The sequence below is a fragment of the Anomaloglossus baeobatrachus genome, chromosome 11 (genome assembly GCF_048569485.1).
Source record: "Anomaloglossus baeobatrachus isolate aAnoBae1 chromosome 11, aAnoBae1.hap1, whole genome shotgun sequence".
NCBI classification, from domain to species: Eukaryota; Metazoa; Chordata; class Amphibia; order Anura; family Aromobatidae; genus Anomaloglossus; species Anomaloglossus baeobatrachus.
The window spans coordinates 30,833,497-30,853,825 of record NC_134363.1 but is presented as its reverse complement, the minus strand read 5'-3'; the positions used below and the strand labels follow the sequence as shown (position 1 = coordinate 30,853,825).

The window sequence follows — 20,329 nt, the reverse complement described above, 5'->3', positions numbered from 1 at the left end:
AAATCACAGAACGGGGACCCCCAGTGGTGTTCTATACCACGGAGACCCACTTACCAGAGACAGGTGCAGGGGAAGAAGGTACTAGAGAACCAAACTGGTACTGGGATGAAGGGAACCTGGAGGCGAAACCAGCTGACCTCGATCAACCAGTTAACACCTGCAGAAAGTGAGTAAACCAGTCGCACTGATTACTTGTATGGACTACCTTCTTCAGACGCCCACCGCACCGTACACCCGCTGGGGCAATATCCTACTTGCAGAGGGATAACCATTCTAGCTGCCAATACCATCAGCCCCAGTAGAGACATTCTGCAACGGCGGCTCCCTACACTTAGCCGCAACTCCGCAAGTGGCGACACATGTGAACATTATCATATTCTCCCCTATAAACATCCTCATTACAAAAAGGGCCCAGGGCACGGAACCGGGTAACGGCCATCACCGTGACATCCCCAATAGAGACTCTGCCCGGAACCGAGTACCCCATATCCCTGGGTGCTACACAACCACTGGCACCAAGAACAGTTGATCGAAGGGGGTATCGGGAGTCAGACCCTGTCCGATCAGACATTGATGACCTACACTAAGGGTAGCTTTACACGCTACGAGATTGCTAGCCGATGCTAGCGATGGCGAGTGTGATAGCACCCGCCCCTATCGTTATGCCGATATGTGAAGATCGCTGCCGTAGCGAACAGTATCGCTACGGCAGCGTCACACGTACTTACCTGCTCGGCGACGTCGCTGTGCCCGGCGAACCACCTCCTTTCTAAGGGGGCAGTTCGCTCGGCGTCACAGCGACATCACTAAGCGGCCGCCCAATCAAAGCGGAGGGGCGGAGATGAGCGGGACCAACATCCCGCCCACCTTCTTCCTTCCTCACTGCTGGCGGGTGGCAGGTAAGGAGAGGTTCCTCGTTCCTGCGGCGTCACACGTAGCGATGTGTGCTGCCGCAGGGACCAAGATCAACTTCGCCCAAGCAACAGCAGCGATAATTGGGAGAGGACCCCCATGTCAGCGAGGAGCGATTTTGGACTTTTTTTAAACGATCCAAAATCGCTCCTAGGAGTCACATACAACGAGATCGCTACAGCGGCCGGATGTGTGTCACAAAATCCGTGACCCCAACGAGATCGCTGTATCGATCTCGTAGCATGTAAAGCCCGCTTAAGGGGTACTTTGCACGTTGCGACATCGCTATTGCGATATCGTCGGGGTCAAATCGAAAGTGACGCACATCCGGCGCCGGTAACGACGTCGCAACGTGTAAAGCCTAGATGCGCCAATAAACGATCGCAAAAGCATCGAAAATCGGTGATCTGTGTAGCGTCAGTCATTTTCATAATGTCGCACCAATAGGAGATACGATGTTGTTCCTCGTTCCTGCGGCAGCGCACATTGCTGTGTGTGAAGCTGCAGGAGCGAGGAACATATCCTTACCTGCCTCCACTGGCTTTGCGCAAGGAAGGAGTTGGGCGGGATGTTTACGTCCCGCTCAGCTCCGCCCCTCCGCTTCTATTGGCTGCCTGCCGTGTGACGTTGCTGTGACGCTGCACGACTCGTCGAAGGAGGCGGGTCACCAGCCAGAGCGACGTCGCAGGGCAGGTAAGTGCGTGTGAAGCTGCCATAGCGATAACGTTCGCTACGGCAGCTATCACAAGATATCATATGTGCGACGGGGGCGGGGACTATCGCGCTTGACATCGCAACATCGGCTTGCGATGTCGCAGCGTGCAAAGTAAGTACCCCTAAGGATAGACCATCAATGTAAAGGTTGTGGCCAATCTCTTTATTTTAGAACATTCTCTACCCATAACCAAACTACTTAAAGTCCATTTTAATTGTGATTGTAGGAATGCAGCTTTGAATAGACAGATTCCACAGAAGTAATTCACAAGTCGGCATCAAAAGAAATGGAGAGAAACACATCATAGTGCGACAGAAACATTGTGTTCCCGACTATAGGAACACAACAGAGAAGAATGTTCTCCTATAATGATAATAGCTGCGTATATAAACAGTGTGACCAATCAAAAGAGGAAATCCGAATAATAATGGTGCGAAGAGTAAGAGTAGAAGACTGTAGACAGTGACCGGAAAAACAAGACGGAAGGATCAAGGAACATTCCGAGCAAAACAGATACATTGTGTTCTACCGTGTGCATTGCCCGAGGCACAGATCATCCCGGCGTCACCAGGGAAGAGGACACATGGGACGACTCCTCAGAGGATCACATTTCCCTGGAGTCTTCCTTTAAAGAGTAATCATCCGAAATCCATAAATCAATAGTGCATGTCAAAATAAGAAACTTTGTAATACATCGTATCAGAGAATTCTGCTTCTTTCTCCTCCAGGACTGATCTGTCATTCTCAATTCATGGGCAAAATCTGCAACTTGTGTCTTCAGTACAGAGAGATTTTCCCATGCGCCTCCGCTAGTGCCATTGTCCTAAAGTCTGCCGGGAGGTCAACGTAGGACAGCACTGGTGTAAAATTTAAAACAGGAGGAAGATACAGACATCAGAGACAGTGGGGTGGCCGGGGAGAGCCAAAGACCCTACCCACAGTCTAACCCCACAGTCCCGCCTCACAGTCCCTCCCCACAGTCCTGCCCCACAGCCCCCCTCCATAGGTAGTCCCCACAGTCCCTACCCACAGTTCTGCCCCTCAGTCACTCCCTACAGTCCCACCCCATAGTCCCTCCCCACAGTTCTGCCCCACAGTCCCTCCCCACAGTTCTGCCTCTCAGTCCCTCCCCACACTCCCTCCCCCCAGTTCCACTCCACAGTATATATCAGCTTCACAGTTCTGCCCCATAGTTCCTCCCCACAGTCCTGCCCACAGTCCCTCCCCACAATCCTGCCCCCAATCCCTCCACACAGCTCTGCCTCGCAGTCGCTCCTTACAGTCCCACCCCATAGTCTCTCCCCACAGTTCTGCCCTACAGTACCTCCCCACAGTTTTGCCTCACAGTCCCTCCCCACATTTCTGCCCCCAATCCCTCCCCACAGTCCTGCCCCCAATCCCTCCCCACAGCCCTGCTCCGCAGTCGCTCCCTACAGTCCCACCCCACCAAAGTCCCTCCCCACAGTTTTTCCCCACAGTCTCTCCCCACAATCTTGCCCCACAGTCCCTCCCTACAGTCGTGCTCCAGAGTCCTTCCCCACAGTCCTGCCCCACAGCCCCACTCCATAAATAGTCCCCTTAGTCCCTCTCCACAGTTCTGCCCCGCAGTAACTCCCTATAGTCCCACCCCATAGTCCCTCCCCACAGTTCTGTCCCACAGTCCCTCCCCATAGTTCTGCCCCACAGTCCCTCCCCACAGTTCTGCCCCACAGTCCCACCACACACTCCCTTCCCACAGACCCACCGCACACTCCCTCCCCCAGTTCCACTCCACAGTATATAGCAACTTCACAGTTCTGCCCCATAGTTCCTCACCACAATCCTGCCCCCAGTCCCGCTTCACAGTCCCTCCCCACAGTCCCTTCCCACAGTCCTGCCCCCAATCCCTCCCCAAAGACCTGCCCCACAGTAGTTCTCTACAGTCCCACCCCATAGTCCCTCCCCACAGTTCTGCCCCACAGTCCCTCCCCACAGTCCAGCTCCACAGTATATAGCAGCTCCACAGTCCTCCCCACAGTCACGCTCCGATGTACCAAAAACTGAGCCACCATGCCGCCCAGTTATGTTATGCTATTAAACTTGTGGTCACAGCTTAAAGGGGATGTCCATATTCTTAAATGGGAACAGTTACAAAGTGCTGGTACAAATAAGCAACTTTGCAATTTACTTCCTATTAACTTTCCTTTCTGCTCTTAAGAATAGAGGGATTTTCATTGTATAGTGGACTGTTCATTGCTTAGATTGCCGACTACCATTGCAGTCCATTTGTGGGGACCCATCTCCTAGGTAGGGAGCGCAGCTCTTCCAGTTCTCTGTTATAGAGCTTGTAAGCGCTGCTGTGAAGCTGGCCAGATCCCTGGATCACATGAGCTTTAGTGCCATCATACGCAACCATGCCATTGACCCGACAGGAGGGAAGCCTAAACCTCTAAATAGGCAACCCCTTTAAGCCTCAACTTCTGCTTTAAAACTCTTTCCTATGAACTTTGCTAATTCCTGAGATATGATCCCCTTGTCCCTGTGAATAAATCTACTGTTATTAGCCAAAGGGGTGTGTCCATCAATAACACACCCACAAAGAATTGAGGAACACGCCCACTTTACTAACAAGTCTTGATTTACACAGAAAGTAGACGAGGCATATCTTAGAAACTCAGCGTGGCAGGAAGAAAAGAAAAATGGCTGATTCCAGAAAACAGAGGCATTTACACCAGGTAAAGAAAAATAAAATGGCAAATGACAACTTTTTGAATAATAAATGTTTTTATTGTTTTTGATATTTTTACATTTTGAGTTGGAAAAACTAAACATATTGATGTTTATTATTATATAAAATTTATAATAATTAGACTTGGCATAAGACTAAATAACCCCCTTAAAGTTCTTCATTCCTCCAAAAATTCGGAACGGTGAGTAATAGACAGGGAGGAGGGAGATGCAGGTGCAGTATCTGTGTCTTTGAGGCTGTAGAAGGAAAGGGGAGGGGATAAAGGAGCTTTGAGAACTCTGGCTGAGCATCACAGCAGGAAGACTCCACCCACTGGGCAGGCAGAGGGAGAGAGAGAATATGCAGTGGGAGAGAGAGAGAATATGCAGTGGGAGAGAGAGAATATTCAGTGGGATAGAGAGAGAGAATATGCAGTGGGAGAGAGAGAATATGCAGTGGGAGAGAGAGAATATGCAGTGTGATAGAGAGAGAGAATATGCAGTGGGAGAGAGAGAATATGCAGTGGGAGAGAGAGAATATGCAGTGGGAGAGAGAGCGAATATGCAGTGGGAGAGAGAGAGAACATGCAGTGGGAGAGAGAGAGAATATGCAGTGGGAGAGAGAGAATATGCAGTGTGATAGAGAGAGAGAATATGCAGTGGGAGAGAGAGAGAATATGCAGTGGGGGAGAGAGAGAGAATATGCAGTGGGAGAGAGAGAATATGCAGTGTGATAGAGAGAGAGAATATGCAGTGGGAGAGAGAGAATATGCAGTGGGAGAGAGAGAATATGCAGTGGGAGAGAGAGAATATGCAGTGGGATAGAGAGAGAGAATATGCAGTGGGAGAGAGAGAATATGCAGTGGGAGAGAGAGAATATGCAGTGTGATAGAGAGAGAGAATATGCAGTGGGAGAGAGAGAATATGCAGTGGGAGAGAGAGCGAATATGCAGTGGGAGAGAGAGAGAACATGCAGTGGGAGAGAGAGAGAATATGCAGTGGGAGAGAGAGAATATGCAGTGTGATAGAGAGAGAGAATATGCAGTGGGAGAGAGAGAGAATATGCAGTGGGGGAGAGAGAGAGAATATGCAGTGGGAGAGAGAGAATATGCAGTGTGATAGAGAGAGAGAATATGCAGTGGGAGAGAAAGAGAATATGCAGTGGGGGAGAGAGAGAATATGCAGTGGGAGAGAGAGAATATGCAGTGGGAGAGAGAGAATATGCAGTGGGAGAGAGAGAATATGCAGTGGGAGAGAGAGAGAACATGCAGTGGGAGAGAGAGAGAACATGCAGTGGGAGAGAGAGAGAACATGCAGTGGGAGAGAGAGAGAATATGCAGTGTGATAGAGAGAGAGAATATGCAGTGGGAGAGAGAGAGAATATGCAGTGGGGGAGAGAGAGAGAATATGCAGTGGGGGAGAGAGAGAGAATATGCAGTGTGATAGAGAGAGAGAATATGCAGTGGGAGAGAGAGAATATGCAGTGGGAGAGAGAGAGAGAACATGCAGTGGGAGAGAGAGAGAACATGCAGTGGGAGAGAGAGAATATGCAGTGGGGGAGAGAGAGAGAATATGCAGTGGGAGAGAGAGAGAATATGCAGTATGATAGAGAGAGAGAATATGCAGTGGGAGAGAGAGAGAACATGCAGTGGGAGAGAGAGAGAATATGCAGTGTGATAGAGAGAGAGAATATGCAGTGGGAGAGAGAGAGAATATGCAGTGGGGGAGAGAGAGAGAGAATATGCAGTGGGAGAGAGAGAATATGCAGTGTGATAGAGAGAGAGAATATGCAGTGGGAGAGAAAGAGAATATGCAGTGGGGGAGAGAGAGAGAATATGCAGTGGGAGAGAGAGAATATGCAGTGGGAGAGAGAGAGAGAACATGCAGTGGGAGAGAGAGAGAACATGCAGTGGGAGAGAGAGAGAATATGCAGTGGGAGAGAGAGAGAATATGCAGTGTGATAGAGAGAGAGAATATGCAGTGGGAGAGAGAGAGAATATGCAGTGGGGGAGAGAGAGAGAATATGCAGTGGGAGAGAGAGAATATGCAGTGTGATAGAGAGAGAGAATATGCAGTTGGAGAGAAAGAGAATATGCAGTGGGGGAGAGAGAGAATATGCAGTGGGAGAGAGAGAATATGCAGTGGGGGAGAGAGAGAGAATATGCAGTGGGAGAGAGAGAATATGCAGTGTGATAGAGAGAGAGACTATGCAGTGGGAGAGAGAGAGACTATGCAGTGGGGGAGAGAGAGAGAATATGCAGTGGGAGAGAGAGAATATGCAGTATGATAGAGAGAGAGAATATGCAGTGGGGGAGAGAAAGAGAATATGCAGTGGGAGAGAGAGAGAATATGCAGTGGGGGAGAGAGAGAGAATATGCAGTGGGAGAGAGAGAATATGCAGTGTGATAGAGAGAGAGAATATGCAGTGGGAGAGAAAGAGAATATGCAGTGGGGGAGAGAGAGAATATGCAGTGGGAGAGAGAGAGACTATGCAGTGGGGGAGAGAGAGAGAATATGCAGTGGGAGAGAGAGAATATGCAGTATGATAGAGAGAGAGAATATGCAGTGGGGGAGAGAGAGAGAATATGCAGTGGGAGAGAGAGAATATGCAGTGGGGGAGAGAGAGAATATGCAGTGGGGGGGAGAGAGAGAATATGCAGTGGGAGAGAGAGAATATGCAGTGTGAGAGAGAATATGCAGTGGGAGAGAGAGAGAATATGCAGTGGGGGAGAGAGAGAGAGAATATGCAGTGGGAAAGAGAGAATATGCAGTATGATAGAGAGAGAGAATATGCAGTGGGAGAGAGAGAGAGAATATGCAGTGGGAGAGAGAGAATATGCAGTGGGAGAGAGAGAGAGAATATGCAGTGGGAGAGAGAGAATATGCAGTGTGATAGAGAGAGAGAATATGCAGTGGGAGAGAGAGAATATGCAGTGGGGGAGAGAGAGAGAATATGCAGTGGGAGAGAGAGAATATGCAGTATGATAGAGAGAGAGAATATGCAGTGGGAGAGAAAGAGAATATGCAGTGGGGGAGAGAGAGAATATGCAGTGGGAGAGGGAGAGAATATGCAGTGGGAGAGGGAGAGAATATGCAGTGGGAGAGAGAGAGAATATGCAGTGGGAGAGAGAGAGAATATGCAGTGGGAGAGAGAGAATATGCAGTGGGAGAGAGAGAGAGAATATGCAGAGAGAGAGAGAGAATATGCAGTGGGAGAGAGAGAGAAAATATGCAGTGGGAGAGAGAGAGAGAGAGAGAGAATATGCAGTGTGATAGAGAGAGAATATGCAGTGGGGGAGAGAGAGAATATGCAGTGAGAGAGGGAGAGAATATGCAGTGGGAGAGGGAGAGAATATGCAGTGGGAGAGAGAGAGAATATGCAGTGGGAGAGAGAGAGAATATGCAGTGGGAGAGAGAGAATATGCAGTGGGAGAGAGAGAGAGAATATGCAGTGGGAGAGAGAGAGAAAATATGCAGTGTGATAGAGAGAGAGAGAGAGAGAGAGAGAATATGCAGTGTGATAGAGAGAGAATATGCAGTGGGAGAGAGAGAATATGCAGTGGGAGAGAGAGAGAATATGCAGTGGGAGAGAGAGAATATGCAGTGTGATAGAGAGAGAATATGCAGTGGGAGAGAGAGAATATGCAGTGTGATAGAGAGAGAATATGCAGTGGGAGAGGGAGAATATGCAGTGGGAGAGAGAGAATATGCAGTGGGAGAGAGAGAATATGCAGTGGGAGAGAGAGAGAGAGAGAATATGCAGTGTGATAGAGAGAGAATATGCAGTGGGAGAGAGAGAATATGCAGTGGGAGAGAGAGAATATGCAGTGTGATAGAGAGAGAATATGCAGTGGGAGAGAGATAATATGCAGTGGGAGAGAGAGAATATGAAGTGATGGCAACTGCAGGAAAATAACTGAGAACTCTAGAAATTCTCTTTACTGATCCCAACCCTCGACATTGTACATTTTTCAGCTTTTTTTAGTTTTTCATTAGTCTTGACCCTCTTTGATGGCTTTAATGTGATATAGGAAGAAATGTTTAGCTGTTGACAGGCACGCTGTTATCGTCCTCTTCTTGGTGCTGGACGCCTTCTGTACAGCTGAACCGGATTTTACTGCTTTCTTCCGGTGGTGACGAGGCAGCCGGGCAGGCACTTGAAGTGGCACAACCTTGAAAGGAAATGTTTTTTGGTGCTTCTGAAAAAAAACAAAAAAAAAAATGTCAGACACTTGATTTCTCGCTGTCCAAATCAGTCGTCCTGTGACTTGCTGGAAATGAGTGGGGTTTAGTTGCAATACCAGACACTGCCTATATACAAGAGTGGCGCTATTTTTATGTTACTTAGTAGCCTTAGGGTTGCCTTCATTATATACATATGTGGGTACACACTAGGGGCACGTCTGGTGCTACACATTAGGAGCTTGTGCAGTACTGCACAATAGGAGCACGTGCGGTCCCATGTCGCCTGCCTACTTATGATTTCAGCTCTGATATCAGGGCTGATGATGTTACACCTGCACATAACTTTCATCCACAGGTATATCAACGCCAAAAATAAACATTCTACGGGCATTTCCTAATGTTCCTAACTATATTTGACAACACATTAGCAAGTGTAATACTAAATTATTTAGTGTATGTGTGCCACCCTGGCAAAACCTGGGTGTCACAGAGGTCTGCATCCATCTTTTTGGTGCAGATCTCACTCTCCCTTGGGGAGTTTCCCACACAGATACACACCAGCCAATTAGGCCCTACTCACCCCCTCCCCAGGAAAATGGGAGGGGGTGAGAGGAGCTTAGGAAGGGCAGAGCAGAGTTTGAGCTGTAGTCAGTCTGCAGGAGGAGAGAGGTCTGGAAGGAGCTCCATTGTGGAGCTAGGTAGAGTGGCAGCAAGGGCCTCAGGAATAGGCCAGCCGATTGTGGTGGACCGAAATGGTCCGGGGCAGGGTAGTGGCCCGCCGGTGTCAACTGTCGGGGCCCTGTCCAGGCCTGTGCACGGAACAGACACAGACATCAGGCAGGAGAAAAACACCTGAATTACCCACACGGGTATGGGACCTGTCCTCACAGCATCCGTGGGCACCAGTTACCAGCAACCTGGTTAATTCCTGGACTCGTGTCAGTTATTACCTTATACAGTGAGTACTCCTGCACCACCCGGTCCAAGCCGTGGACTGCACCCATCACTCCCCAATCCATTACACCGGGGTCCTGGGACATCAACACCCTACCCGTGGAAGGAAAATCACCACCTTGCTGCCCCTCACCATCCCTGGGATGCTTTGACCGGCAGCGGCGGTGCTCCATTACCTCACCGCACACCACGGGTGGCGTCACGGATCATAGACTTACAAATTCCCCTGTACATAATCCCTCTTCTTGGTTGTGGAGCCTGGGATCACAGACCGGGTCACGCCACCGTGATACCTACAGAAGTGACCACTTGGCCCGGATCCGAGTACCCCCTATCCCTGGGCGACACATATATCTTGACATAGCACATACACCATGTTCCAAATTATTAGGCAAATTGGATTTAAGTGTGCTAGCAATTAATAATGAAACTCATTGATGGTATTGTGTCTCAGGGTCTTTAGATCACTGAAATCAATCTCAGATACCTGTGATAATTAGTTTGCCAGGTGAAGCCCAATAAAAGGAAAACTGGATGTTCCACAATATTAAGCAGCCACAGTTTTCAAGTAACATGGGAAAGAAAAAGGATCTCTCTGCTGCCGAAAAGCATCAAATAGTGCAATGCCTTGGACAGGGGATGAAAACATTAGATATTTCACGAAAACGTAAGCGTGATCATCGTACTGTGAAGAGATTTGTGGCTGATTCTGAGCACAGACGTGTTGGTGCTGATAAAGGCAGAATGAGGAAGGTTTCGCCGGGCAAATCCATCGGATTAAGAGAGCAGCTACTAAAAAGCCCTTACAAACCAGCAAACAGATATTTGAAGATGCTGGTGCCTCTGGAGTCCCTCGAAGCTCAAGGTGTAGGATCCTTCAAAGGCTAGATGTGGTGCATAAACCTACTATTTGGCCACCCCAACCAGTGATCACAAGCAGAAATAGTTGCAGTGGGCCCAGACATACATGAAGACTAACAGTCTTGTTTACTGATGAGTGTCGAGCAACCCTGGATGGTCCAGATGGATGGAGTAGTGGATGGTTGGTGGATGGCCACCATGTCCCAACAAGGCTGCGACGTCAGCAAGGAGGTGGAGGAGTCATGTTTTGGGCCAGAATCATGGGGAGACATCTGGTAGACCCCTTTGGGGTTCCTGAAGGTGAGAAAATGACCTCTGCAAAGTATATAGAGTTTCTGACTGACAACTTTCTTCCATGGTACAAAAAGCAGAAACGTGTCTTCAGGATCAAAATCATCTTCATGCATGACAATGCACCATCTCATGCTGCAAAGAATACCTCTGTGTCGTTGGCTGCTATGGCATAAAAGGAGATAAACTCATGGGGTGGCCACCACCTTCCCCTGACCTCAACCTTATAGAGAACCTTTGGAGTATCATCAAGCAAAAGATCTATGAGTGTGGGAGGCAGCTCTAGGAGGCCATTCTGACATCATGCAAAGAAATTCAAGCAGAGACTCTCCAAAAACTCACAAGTTCAATGGATGTAAGAATTGTGAAGATGATATCAAAGAAGGGTTCGTATGTTAACAGGTAACTTGGCCTGTTAAGATGTTTTGGATTTTAATAGCTTTTTATTTCAGTGAATGTGACCTCCTAATGCTGCAAATTCCACAAATGAGCATTTTGTTTAGAAACTCTACTGTGCCTAATAATTTGGAACAGGAAGATTATACTGTTATCATCGGGAGGATTCTTTAATAACATTCGATGTATCTGTGACGCCCTGGCCCCCAGGGATCACAGGTAACATAACACCATACCTCATACACACCCCCCACATTCCCTGTAGGACACAACCGTCACCCGAAAGGGAGACCTGATGCCTCCCTCAGGGCAGGTAGGGCACACCAGGTGGGCGGAGCCAGGCAGAAAGGCACGCCCACCGAGGAGACTACTGTCCTGAGGCAGGAAGTTCAGTAACCAGTGTAGTACAGACAGTGAAAGTGGCAGGAGGTGTCACAACTGAACACACACGTCAGGCAGGCAGACGGTGGTGGCCGTCTGCAGTTGTCCCGGTGGCCAACCGGCAGAACCGTACGGACCGGCTTTGGGTTGGAGCCCGCCGGCCCTGAATCGAGGAGTCAAACGTTTTACCGGAGCACCGAGTACCGGGTACTCAGACCCCGACCTAGCTCAGAACCCACCGAGTATAGGCAAATTGACTGATTGCTGGCTGGACCTCACGGGTTCATCCACACACAAGTCCCGTCAGAAGGCAACAGCCCACCGTCTCGAGTGAGAGCCATCGCCAAGGGCCAAACACCCAAAGGGCCAGCGCCTGCGGGCAACAGAGGGCTCCTCCGGCAGTCAAAGCGCCGAGGGGCGGGCTACCACTGCCCAGGCAGGGGAGCCAAACGGGCAGCAAAGGTGCGGGGGAAAAGGGGCCACCACCAACCCCACAAGGGACGCCGGTGGCCGTCTGCGGGACCCGATCTTCGCCGAGCTTTGGTTTGCCAGTGACTCTGAGTGTGAATGACTGTGGGTGCATCGGTGCCACCCAGGCACGGCACCGCAGCGCGGCCCTCTTGCACCGCGACCCCCTCAGCAGCGCCCGTCCCCTCGCCACCGGGCCCCGGGACACACTGTCCCTGCCCACGGAGGGGCTGGCACCCAGGCTGCGCCACAACACCGTCCCCCGGGAGCCCCACCATCGTCTGCGGCGGTGGTGCATCACCTCGCCGCGACCCGTGGTTGGCGTCGCGACTCGCCCAGCCGCCTCTTGACCTTCCCAGCTGCGCACCCCTACTCGACACCGCCAGTCCGGCTAACAGAGTGACGTAGTCCCCGGTCCGGAGGCGCTCGAGCCACCAACAAACCGAGCCCGGACCCGAGCGGCTCGGCCTGCAGGAGCAGCCGAACGCCCAGGGCGGTACACATCGACTCTTCTGGCATCACAAACAGGATTCGGACAGTCCAGTTACCTGTGGAAGTGCGCCTTAGAGAATCCCGTCAGCGGCGTCCTGACGAAAAATTTGAAGATCCGCCATCTTGGCGCCAAAGTTCCCGCTCGAGTCTTCTTCCCAAGCAGTGAGGGCGCGAAGTGAGAAGCCCCGCCCCTGGGTAGGAGGAGTACAAGGAAAAACTAAGGGGGAAGAAAATGTCGGTGCCTGGCGGAGGAGCGCTGGCCGCAGGAGCGGCGGTGCTTGAAGACAGCATGTAATTAGCGCTGCAGAGTGCAGGGACGCCAGGACTCGGCCGAAACACGTTCCTGGACCCAGCAGCAAGATGCGCCAGGAGCTCCAGGCCACGGTCCACTCCATGATGGTGGAGTGGACGTCGGAGAAGAAGGGCCTGGCTGCAACCGTGTGGGCATGCGAAGTGGAGGTGGTTTCCGAGGAGCGGGTAAGCAACCCATGCCCCTATGTCCCCAAGGGAACGGCCGCTGCATCTGAGGGGCCCGGCCTGCTGCCATCCACTACGCCACCTCCCTTACTGCCCATGCCCGCGGCCACCGCCCTGACCGACCCGTTACCACTGTCACCGGTAGCGGAGCCCACAGCGTCTGTGGGAGAGGGCCCAGACCTGTGGCCCCCGGGCCTTACCTTTACCACCGCCCTGGCACCCGTGCCGGCTCCCATCCTGGCCGCGATGGAGATGACGACGGCCCCGGCAGTCCGCCCGGCCGCAACGGAGGCGATCCACGACCCGACGCCAGCACCGCAAGTCACGCTGACCGCTTCCAGACACCCGGCCTCGGCTGAGGCACCGTGGGGACGTAGCTGCCAAGCGGCAGAGCAGGCCACATCACAGCGGGGCCCCTCACTACTGAAGGTGCCGGACGTAGTCGGCACGGAGGGACTCCGGCTGGGCCCGTCCCCCACACCGGCTGACCAGGAGTGGCAGCCATGGCAGCTGTGCCCTAAGACTGCTGCTTAAGGAAGAAGGATGCTGATGTGGTAGCGGATCCCAACTACCATGTTAAAGTCCCAGTTGGGACCGCCGTGTGTTTGTGGTAGCCCGTTGGCTATGAAGTGCCCGTCCCCATTGGGACTTATGTTTTGAACTGCCCCGTTTAACCCCCGTTGCATGAGGGACTTCTCATGGACAAGGCCATGGACTTGCTGGCCACCCAAAAACTATTGGGCTTGAAAATATTGTCCCAACCTGCCCCTTTGACATGCCTTCCTGTTCCGTTAGCCTCCAGAGAGGCATATTGCAGGAAGGACCTGCAGCAGAGTAGGCTGGGGTTCGGTCACCATCAGGACCGGTGACCATCCTCCGGGGAGCCCGTTTGCAACTGCCGGGTGCGCCGCACCGTACCCGTTCCCGCCTGGGTGACCTAGCCCCATTCTTGTTTCCGGACTGGGGAAAAGGGGTGGTGCCTCTTAGGGGCAGCATCAACGCTAGGTTGTTTGGGTGGGAAGGCGTAAGGACATGAACCGTTCCCGTATTATTAAAATGTTTTTATGCAACGTTTAAGCAAGTCTCGTGCATCACCTCGCCGCGACCCGTGGGTGGTGTCGCGACTCGCCCAGCCGCCTCATGGCCTTCCTGGCTGCACACCCCTACCCGACACCGCCAGTCCGGCTAACAGAGCGACGTGGCCCCTGGTCTGGAGGCGCTCGAGCCACCAACAAACCGAGCCCGGACTCCAGCGGCTCGGCCTGCAGGAGCAGCCGAGCCCTCAGGGCGGTACACATCCTCTAACGGGTGATGACTTTTATTAGACTGACTGTCATTTGCAACGACTATGTAGGAAAATCAGAGAAAAATATAATTTGCATAATAATTTGGAACATGGTGTAGAGTCTAAATCAAAGAAAAGGCTTGGAACAATCCAAATAGCTTACCTTTAGCACCAATGTTTATGTAACCCGAATATCTCATGCACATGACTTCTAGACCGGTACATAGGGTGTCAATATTGGGAGTACATCCGTCCAGTCCTTGCTCCATGCAGAACGGACATTTCAACCCGTTCATTGTCAAGTTCCGTTCAGGGACTGAAAGATAAGATGTGATTAATGAGCGATTTATAGCTCTATATAGGACAATGGCGACCCTTCCTTTATACTCACCCTGCGGAGTCTCCTTGTTACAATAGTCTGAATCGCAGCATATGCCTGTCGCTGCAACATGGGTGTCATTTAAGGTGAATGAATAGGAAATGTTACAAATGTTGGGCAAGCCGCAGGATTTTTGAGGCATCTGTACATTGAATGTTTCTAGGGATAAAAATCAAAATATGATTTTAGTGTCAAGTATCTTTATATCATATATAACATCTTCAGATTTCTGAAACCAAGCCTGTGCACCTTAAAGCTTCAATCCTCCTCCTTAAAGGGGCTATTCCCCATCTTCATAAATGTATACAGTCATATAGTTCTTGTAAATCCAAGCAACTTTCCAATTTGCTGCCTGTTAAAATTTTCATCCGTTCTTTAGATATAAACACTTTTTTCTTTTGTTTACATCTAGTTGCTTTGGAAACCGACCACCGGCGGTGGTCGGTCTCCTAGGCAACGAGCTGTAAACAAAAGAAAAGTGTTAATATCTCAGGAACGGCTGCAAATTTTAAAAAGCAGTAAATTGCAAAAGTGTTTGTTTTTGAGATCGCTATCCATCTAGAAAGTTTGGAATAACCCTTTAATGATACCAATTCTGATCTGATTACCAAGGACTTATCTTCAGGAAAGTCATACAATCAGCTAGTGATTTGCATCTATCTGGGTAACCCTTTGTTGTTCCGGGTTCATCAGTAATGAAGACGTATAGTTAGCGTTTCTACTGGGCTTCATAAAGAAGGGTGCCCTTAAAGGGATTATTTCATGGAAGCAATTTATAGATATTATTTGTATAGAATTTAATCTGGAAGACAATGCTGATATTTAAAAGGGACAACCCATGCTGTGAAGCTTTGCTGGCCCTCAACAGATGAAGCCTCTGGTGATCGGCTGGTGGATACGATAAGCAGCAGCACTTTAATCCTGCAGTGGCCACTAGAGGAGAAATGAGGTAGTACATGGTGTCATCTCTTTATCTATGGGTCATTTTCTCTGCCCTCCCTGAGACTGTCAATACTTTTCTCCCTGTCCACATTGTGGAAATCAGAAAGGTGCCCTTAAAGGGACTCTTATGGAAGAATCTTAGAGATATTATTTGTATAGAATTTAATCTGGAAGATGATGCAGATATTTAAAGAGACTACCCATTCCCTGAATCTTCACTGGCCCTCAACAGATGAAACCTTTGGTTATCTGCTGGTGGATATGGTAAGCAGCAGCACTTTAATCCTGCAGTGGCCACTAGAGGAGAATTGAGGTAGTACATGGTGTCATCTCTTTATCTATGGGTCATTTTCTCTGCCCTCCCTGAGACTGTAGATACTTTTTTCCCTGTTCACATTGCAGAAATCTTTGTACAACCCACTTTCTCTATCCCTATTACGGAGAGAAAAGAGGGGGTGGGACGAACTACCATTAGGTGTCACGAGTTGCAACTAGTGATGGGAAAGTCAAACAAATCGGAGGTCAGGAGCAAGGAGATCATGTATGGAACACAGGGATGAAGCAAAGCTGAGGTCAGGGCACAAGCTGGAGGTCAAAAGCCAGGAAGTCACGTAAAGTACACTGGGGAAAAGCGGAGCCAAAGTCAGGGTACAAACAAGATGTAAGAAGCCAGGAAGTCACATAAGGTACACTGGAGAAAAAGAAGAGCCAAGGTCAAGGTACAACCCGGAAGTGAAAAGCCAGGAAGTCATGTAAGGTACACTGGAAAAAAGAAGAGCCAAGGTCAGAGTACAAGCCGGAGGCGAGAAGCCAGGAAGTCATGTAAGTTACACTGGGGAAAGAGGAGCCGAGGTCAGGGCACAAGCCAGAGGTGAGAAGCCAGGAAGTCATGTAAGGTACACTGGGAAAAAGAAGACCCAAGGTCAGGGTACAAGCCAGAGGTGAGAAGCCAGGAAGTCATGTAAGGTACACTGGGGAAAATAGGAGCCGAGGTTAGGGTACAAGCCAGAGGTGAGAAGCCAGGAAGTCATGTAAGGTACACTGGGGAAAACGAAGAGCCAAGGTCAGGGTACAAGCCGGAGGTGAGAAGCCAGGAAGTCATGTAAGGTACACTGGGAAAAAGAAGAGCCAAGGTCAGGGTACAAGCCGGAGGTGAGAAGCCAGGAAGTCATGAAAGTTACACTGGGGAAAAGAGGAGCCAAGGTCAAGGTACAAGCCAGAGGTCAGGAGCCAGGGAACAATGTCAGAGTCAAGGACACGGGAGGAGAGGGTGACAACAGGTCCGGCATAGGAGGACAAGATAAAAGCACAAACGGGACCCAGAGCACTAACTGCAGGCAGGAACTACACTCCCTAAAGAACACAGCAATCACCCAGAATGAGGCACCTGGAGAGAAGCCCCTCCTAGCACCAGCGCATAAACCGAGGACAGGCAGGAACCTCCTGTCCACCAGTGCAAAATACAAACAGAAGATCGGCTCTGATGGACAGCAGAGTACCTCGGATCAGAGCCATGACAGGAGGAGAGCAGAGAGAGCCGTCAGAGCCAGGAGCACTGATGGATTTGTATCAGCTGACTACAGCAGCAAAATGGTAGACAGTTTACTGACAATTATTTACAAAGTTTGTTAAGGTTTTATTTAGTAAGCAAAGAAAGAATAAAATTTGGGTTTCCCGCACTCTATAATATTTCCTATCTGATATCCACTGATATCCACTTACGATGTGATACTTGGAACACGCTGCTGATACATGTTGTCACCGCGGAGTCACACGTGTCATTGTAGCCGGTGCACGTAGCTGCATTTTCCGCTATGCAGCTCTCACATATCAAGGAGGACACTAAAATACATAATCCACTAATCCAGTTATTAATCATATAGAAATTACCTTTCACATCGACATACTAAAGACAATTTGTTTAACCTCTAGAATTAAAAAATGCATGTTTGCATTCACTAACAGCAAGCAGAGATTGTGAGTTGACACACAACGTACATTAGAAAGTCATAGAACTTTTCATTTACAATAATCTATAATTATTTAAAACTGAAACTATCCTTTTAAGCTGTCAGTCATGGAAATCCAAGAATGACTGATACTGATATATACAACAGAGTCTGACACTGGGGCACTACCATGCTCGGGTGCTCAGTACTCGTAACTAGTGATAAGCGAGCACTACCATGCTCGGGTGCTCAGTACTGGCAACTAGTGATGAGCGGGCACTACCATGCTCGGGTGCTCAGTACTGGTAACTAGTGATGAGCGGGCACTACCATGCTCGGGTGCTCAGTACTGGTAACTAGTGATGAGCGGGCACTACCATGCTCGGGTGCTCAGTACTGGTAACTAGTGATGAGCGGGCACTACCATGCTCGGGTGCTCAGTACTGGCAACTAGTGATGAGCGGGCACTACCATGCTCGGGTGCTCAGTACTGGTAACTGGTGATGAGCGGGCACTACCATGCTCGGGTGCTCAGTACTGGTAAATAGTGATGAGCGGGCACTATCATGCTCGGGTGACAGTACTGGTAAATAGTGATGAGCGGGCACTATCATGCTCAGGTGCTCTGTACTGGTAACTAGTGATGAGCGGGCACTACCATGCTCGGGGGCTCAGAACTGGTAACTAGTGATGAGCGGGCACTACCATGCTCGGGTGCTCAGTACTCGTAACTAGTGATGAGCGGGCACTACCATGCTCAGGTGCTCAGCACTGGTAACTAGTGATGAGTGAGCACTACCATGCTCGGGTGCTCAGTACTGGTAACTAGTGATGAGCGAGCACTACCATGCTCGGGTGCTCAGTACTGGTAACTAGTGATGAGCGGGCACTACCATGCTCGGGTGCTCAGTACTGGTAACTAGTGATGAGTGGGCACTACCATGCTCGGGTGAAAAATAATGCTTTAGAGATTCTTCCTATTCGTGTCTCTTGTAACCTCCCTTTGCTGTTCCTATTTTCAGTCTTTTTAGCATGTTTCTTCCACTGCAGGTTATGCTGGGAGAAAAAAAAAGCGAAGTGCATGTCACGTCTTTGAAGAGTCTCTTGATGGAAAACGCACCAAATTAGGCACTGTCCAATCAAAAGGCTGCAAAAAAGTTTAAATGGAAAATAAAACCTCTCCAAAGATTGTTTCCTAAAACTGTTCCCGGTAGAAAACGTAGCTTTTCACCGCCTCCTCGTGCACATAAAGTAGCTCCGCACTGCTCTTTATGACAAGCCGTTAATTACCTACAAATTTCTCATTAAAGAATAAACTACCTGCCCTGTAATACGCAGCATAAATGAGAAGGTTTTACAATGTCTCCGGTGCCTCAGGTCGGAGCAGTCACTTCTCACCTGTGGTGATGAAGGTCACACCATGGAGTATCACCAGCAATGTCTTCATGGCAAGTGCAGACTCAGGACCTCGAATTTCCAGCCTATGGTTCCGGATTGTAGCTGAACTTATAAGTTACTGATATTACACAACCAACAATTATAAGGGCGTCTACAGAACAGAACAGGCCGGGCCACCAGCATCCCTGCCAAAAGATCATTGACTTATGGAGGTGCTGGAATTATGTAGATTTGGGGTATTTTTAGCCCATAAGACTTCACCCATCTGTATATTATTAAAAAAAAATATGAGGATCCCTTTAAGAGTTGGGACCCGTGCAGTCCTAGACTGGATGATGAGAAGGTGGCACATGTGCGGTCTACTCTACGGTGCTCCTCGGAGGTGGCTCCGTTAGGACACGCTCATGGTGCAGTGGCTATACTATGTTGTAATCCACTATTGCTTTGTAGGGAACACCATATGCCCCATTTACTAGAGTAAGGCCGGCGTCACACGGGACGATATATCGGGCAATCTCATGAGCGATGTGACACGCCCAGATGGTATTTACAATTTGCCGAGATCGCTCATAAGTCGTTTATTAGCGGTCACACGTAGCGATCTCAAAAACGACGCATCAGCGATCAACGATAAATTGTTTGACCCAGGCGGTCGTTTGAATGTTGTTCGTCGTTGGCAGGGTGTCAAACGGAGCAATATGTCGGCTGCAACCCCAAAAACAAACAATTTTTTAAAACTGAACGACGTGTCAACGATCCACGATTTTCATCCTATTTGCGATCGTTCAGAGTCGCTCGTAGGTGTCACACGCAACGACGTCGCGAACGATGCCGGATGTGCGTCACGGAATCCGTGACCCCGACGACATATCGTCTCGTGTGACGCCGGCATAAGGCTTAACCTAACCATAAGGGGGCCCTGAGAGCCAAGTGCAACCCAGATACTTCCCAAAAGAATACCTCCCAACTTTGAAAGTTGTCAGGGACACAACATGGAGAACCTAACTGTCCTCTTACACCAAACAGTATGATCCTCCTCACACTTGTCCTTGTGTCCAATGTGTCCATCACATCCCTGCTACAAGGTCACATGACTGGAGAACCACCAAATGGAAGGGTGGAGCAGGGATCCAACTGCTCTCTGATCCATTATATATAACATTGCCATAAAGAAAGGTCATTTGTCTTAATGTCGCGGGCGGAGGAGGGGACGCTGCGCTCTCCCACTGCTCGGGTCCGGCTGCTGCTCGGTGGTGGCTCGAGCAGTGGGCCGGATCCCGGTGACTCGAGCGGCGTTCCTCGCCCGTGAGTGAAAAGGGGAATGTTTTTGGGGATTTATTCTCCGTGACGCCACCCACGGTTGTGGTGAAGTTGTGACACCACCGCTGCTCTGAACGGGGATCCCGGGAGCGGTGACAGGGAGCAGCTTGGATGTTGTTTTCTCCCCTCCGTGGGTAGAGGGGTTGGTTGTTCCGGGGCCCGGTGAGGGATAGGGATGGATGGCAGGCAGGTTACTGGGCCTGGTGAGGTGTAGGGTC

The 20,329-nt window shown here is 49.9% G+C and overlaps 1 protein-coding gene across 1 annotated transcript; it reads right to left on the bottom strand.

The window, feature by feature from the left end:
• Nucleotides 1–4,371: 4,371 nt before the first annotated feature.
• Nucleotides 4,372–18,887, bottom strand: LOC142255672 (phospholipase A2 inhibitor and Ly6/PLAUR domain-containing protein-like). Its single transcript, XM_075327092.1, has 5 exons — nucleotides 18,792–18,887; nucleotides 17,167–17,286; nucleotides 14,515–14,661; nucleotides 14,287–14,439; nucleotides 4,372–8,532 (listed from the first exon to the last, which is right to left on the bottom strand). The coding sequence occupies exons 1-5, from the start codon at nucleotides 18,838–18,840 to the stop codon at nucleotides 8,375–8,377; spliced, it is 627 nt and encodes a 208-aa protein (XP_075183207.1). The 5' UTR covers nucleotides 18,841–18,887; the 3' UTR covers nucleotides 4,372–8,374.
• Nucleotides 18,888–20,329: the final 1,442 nt, after the last annotated feature.

Coding starts and splice junctions, on each gene's coding strand:
- LOC142255672 (XM_075327092.1), bottom strand. CDS start 18,840: ATGAAGACATTGCTGGTGATACTCCATGGTGTGACCTTCATCACCACA. Junction 17,287..18,791: donor TGTGACCTTCATCACCACAG/GTGAGAAGTGAC, acceptor TATGTATTTTAG/TGTCCTCCTTGATATGTGAG. Junction 14,662..17,166: donor CGTGTTCCAAGTATCACATC/GTAAGTGGATAT, acceptor TTTTATCCCTAG/AAACATTCAATGTACAGATG.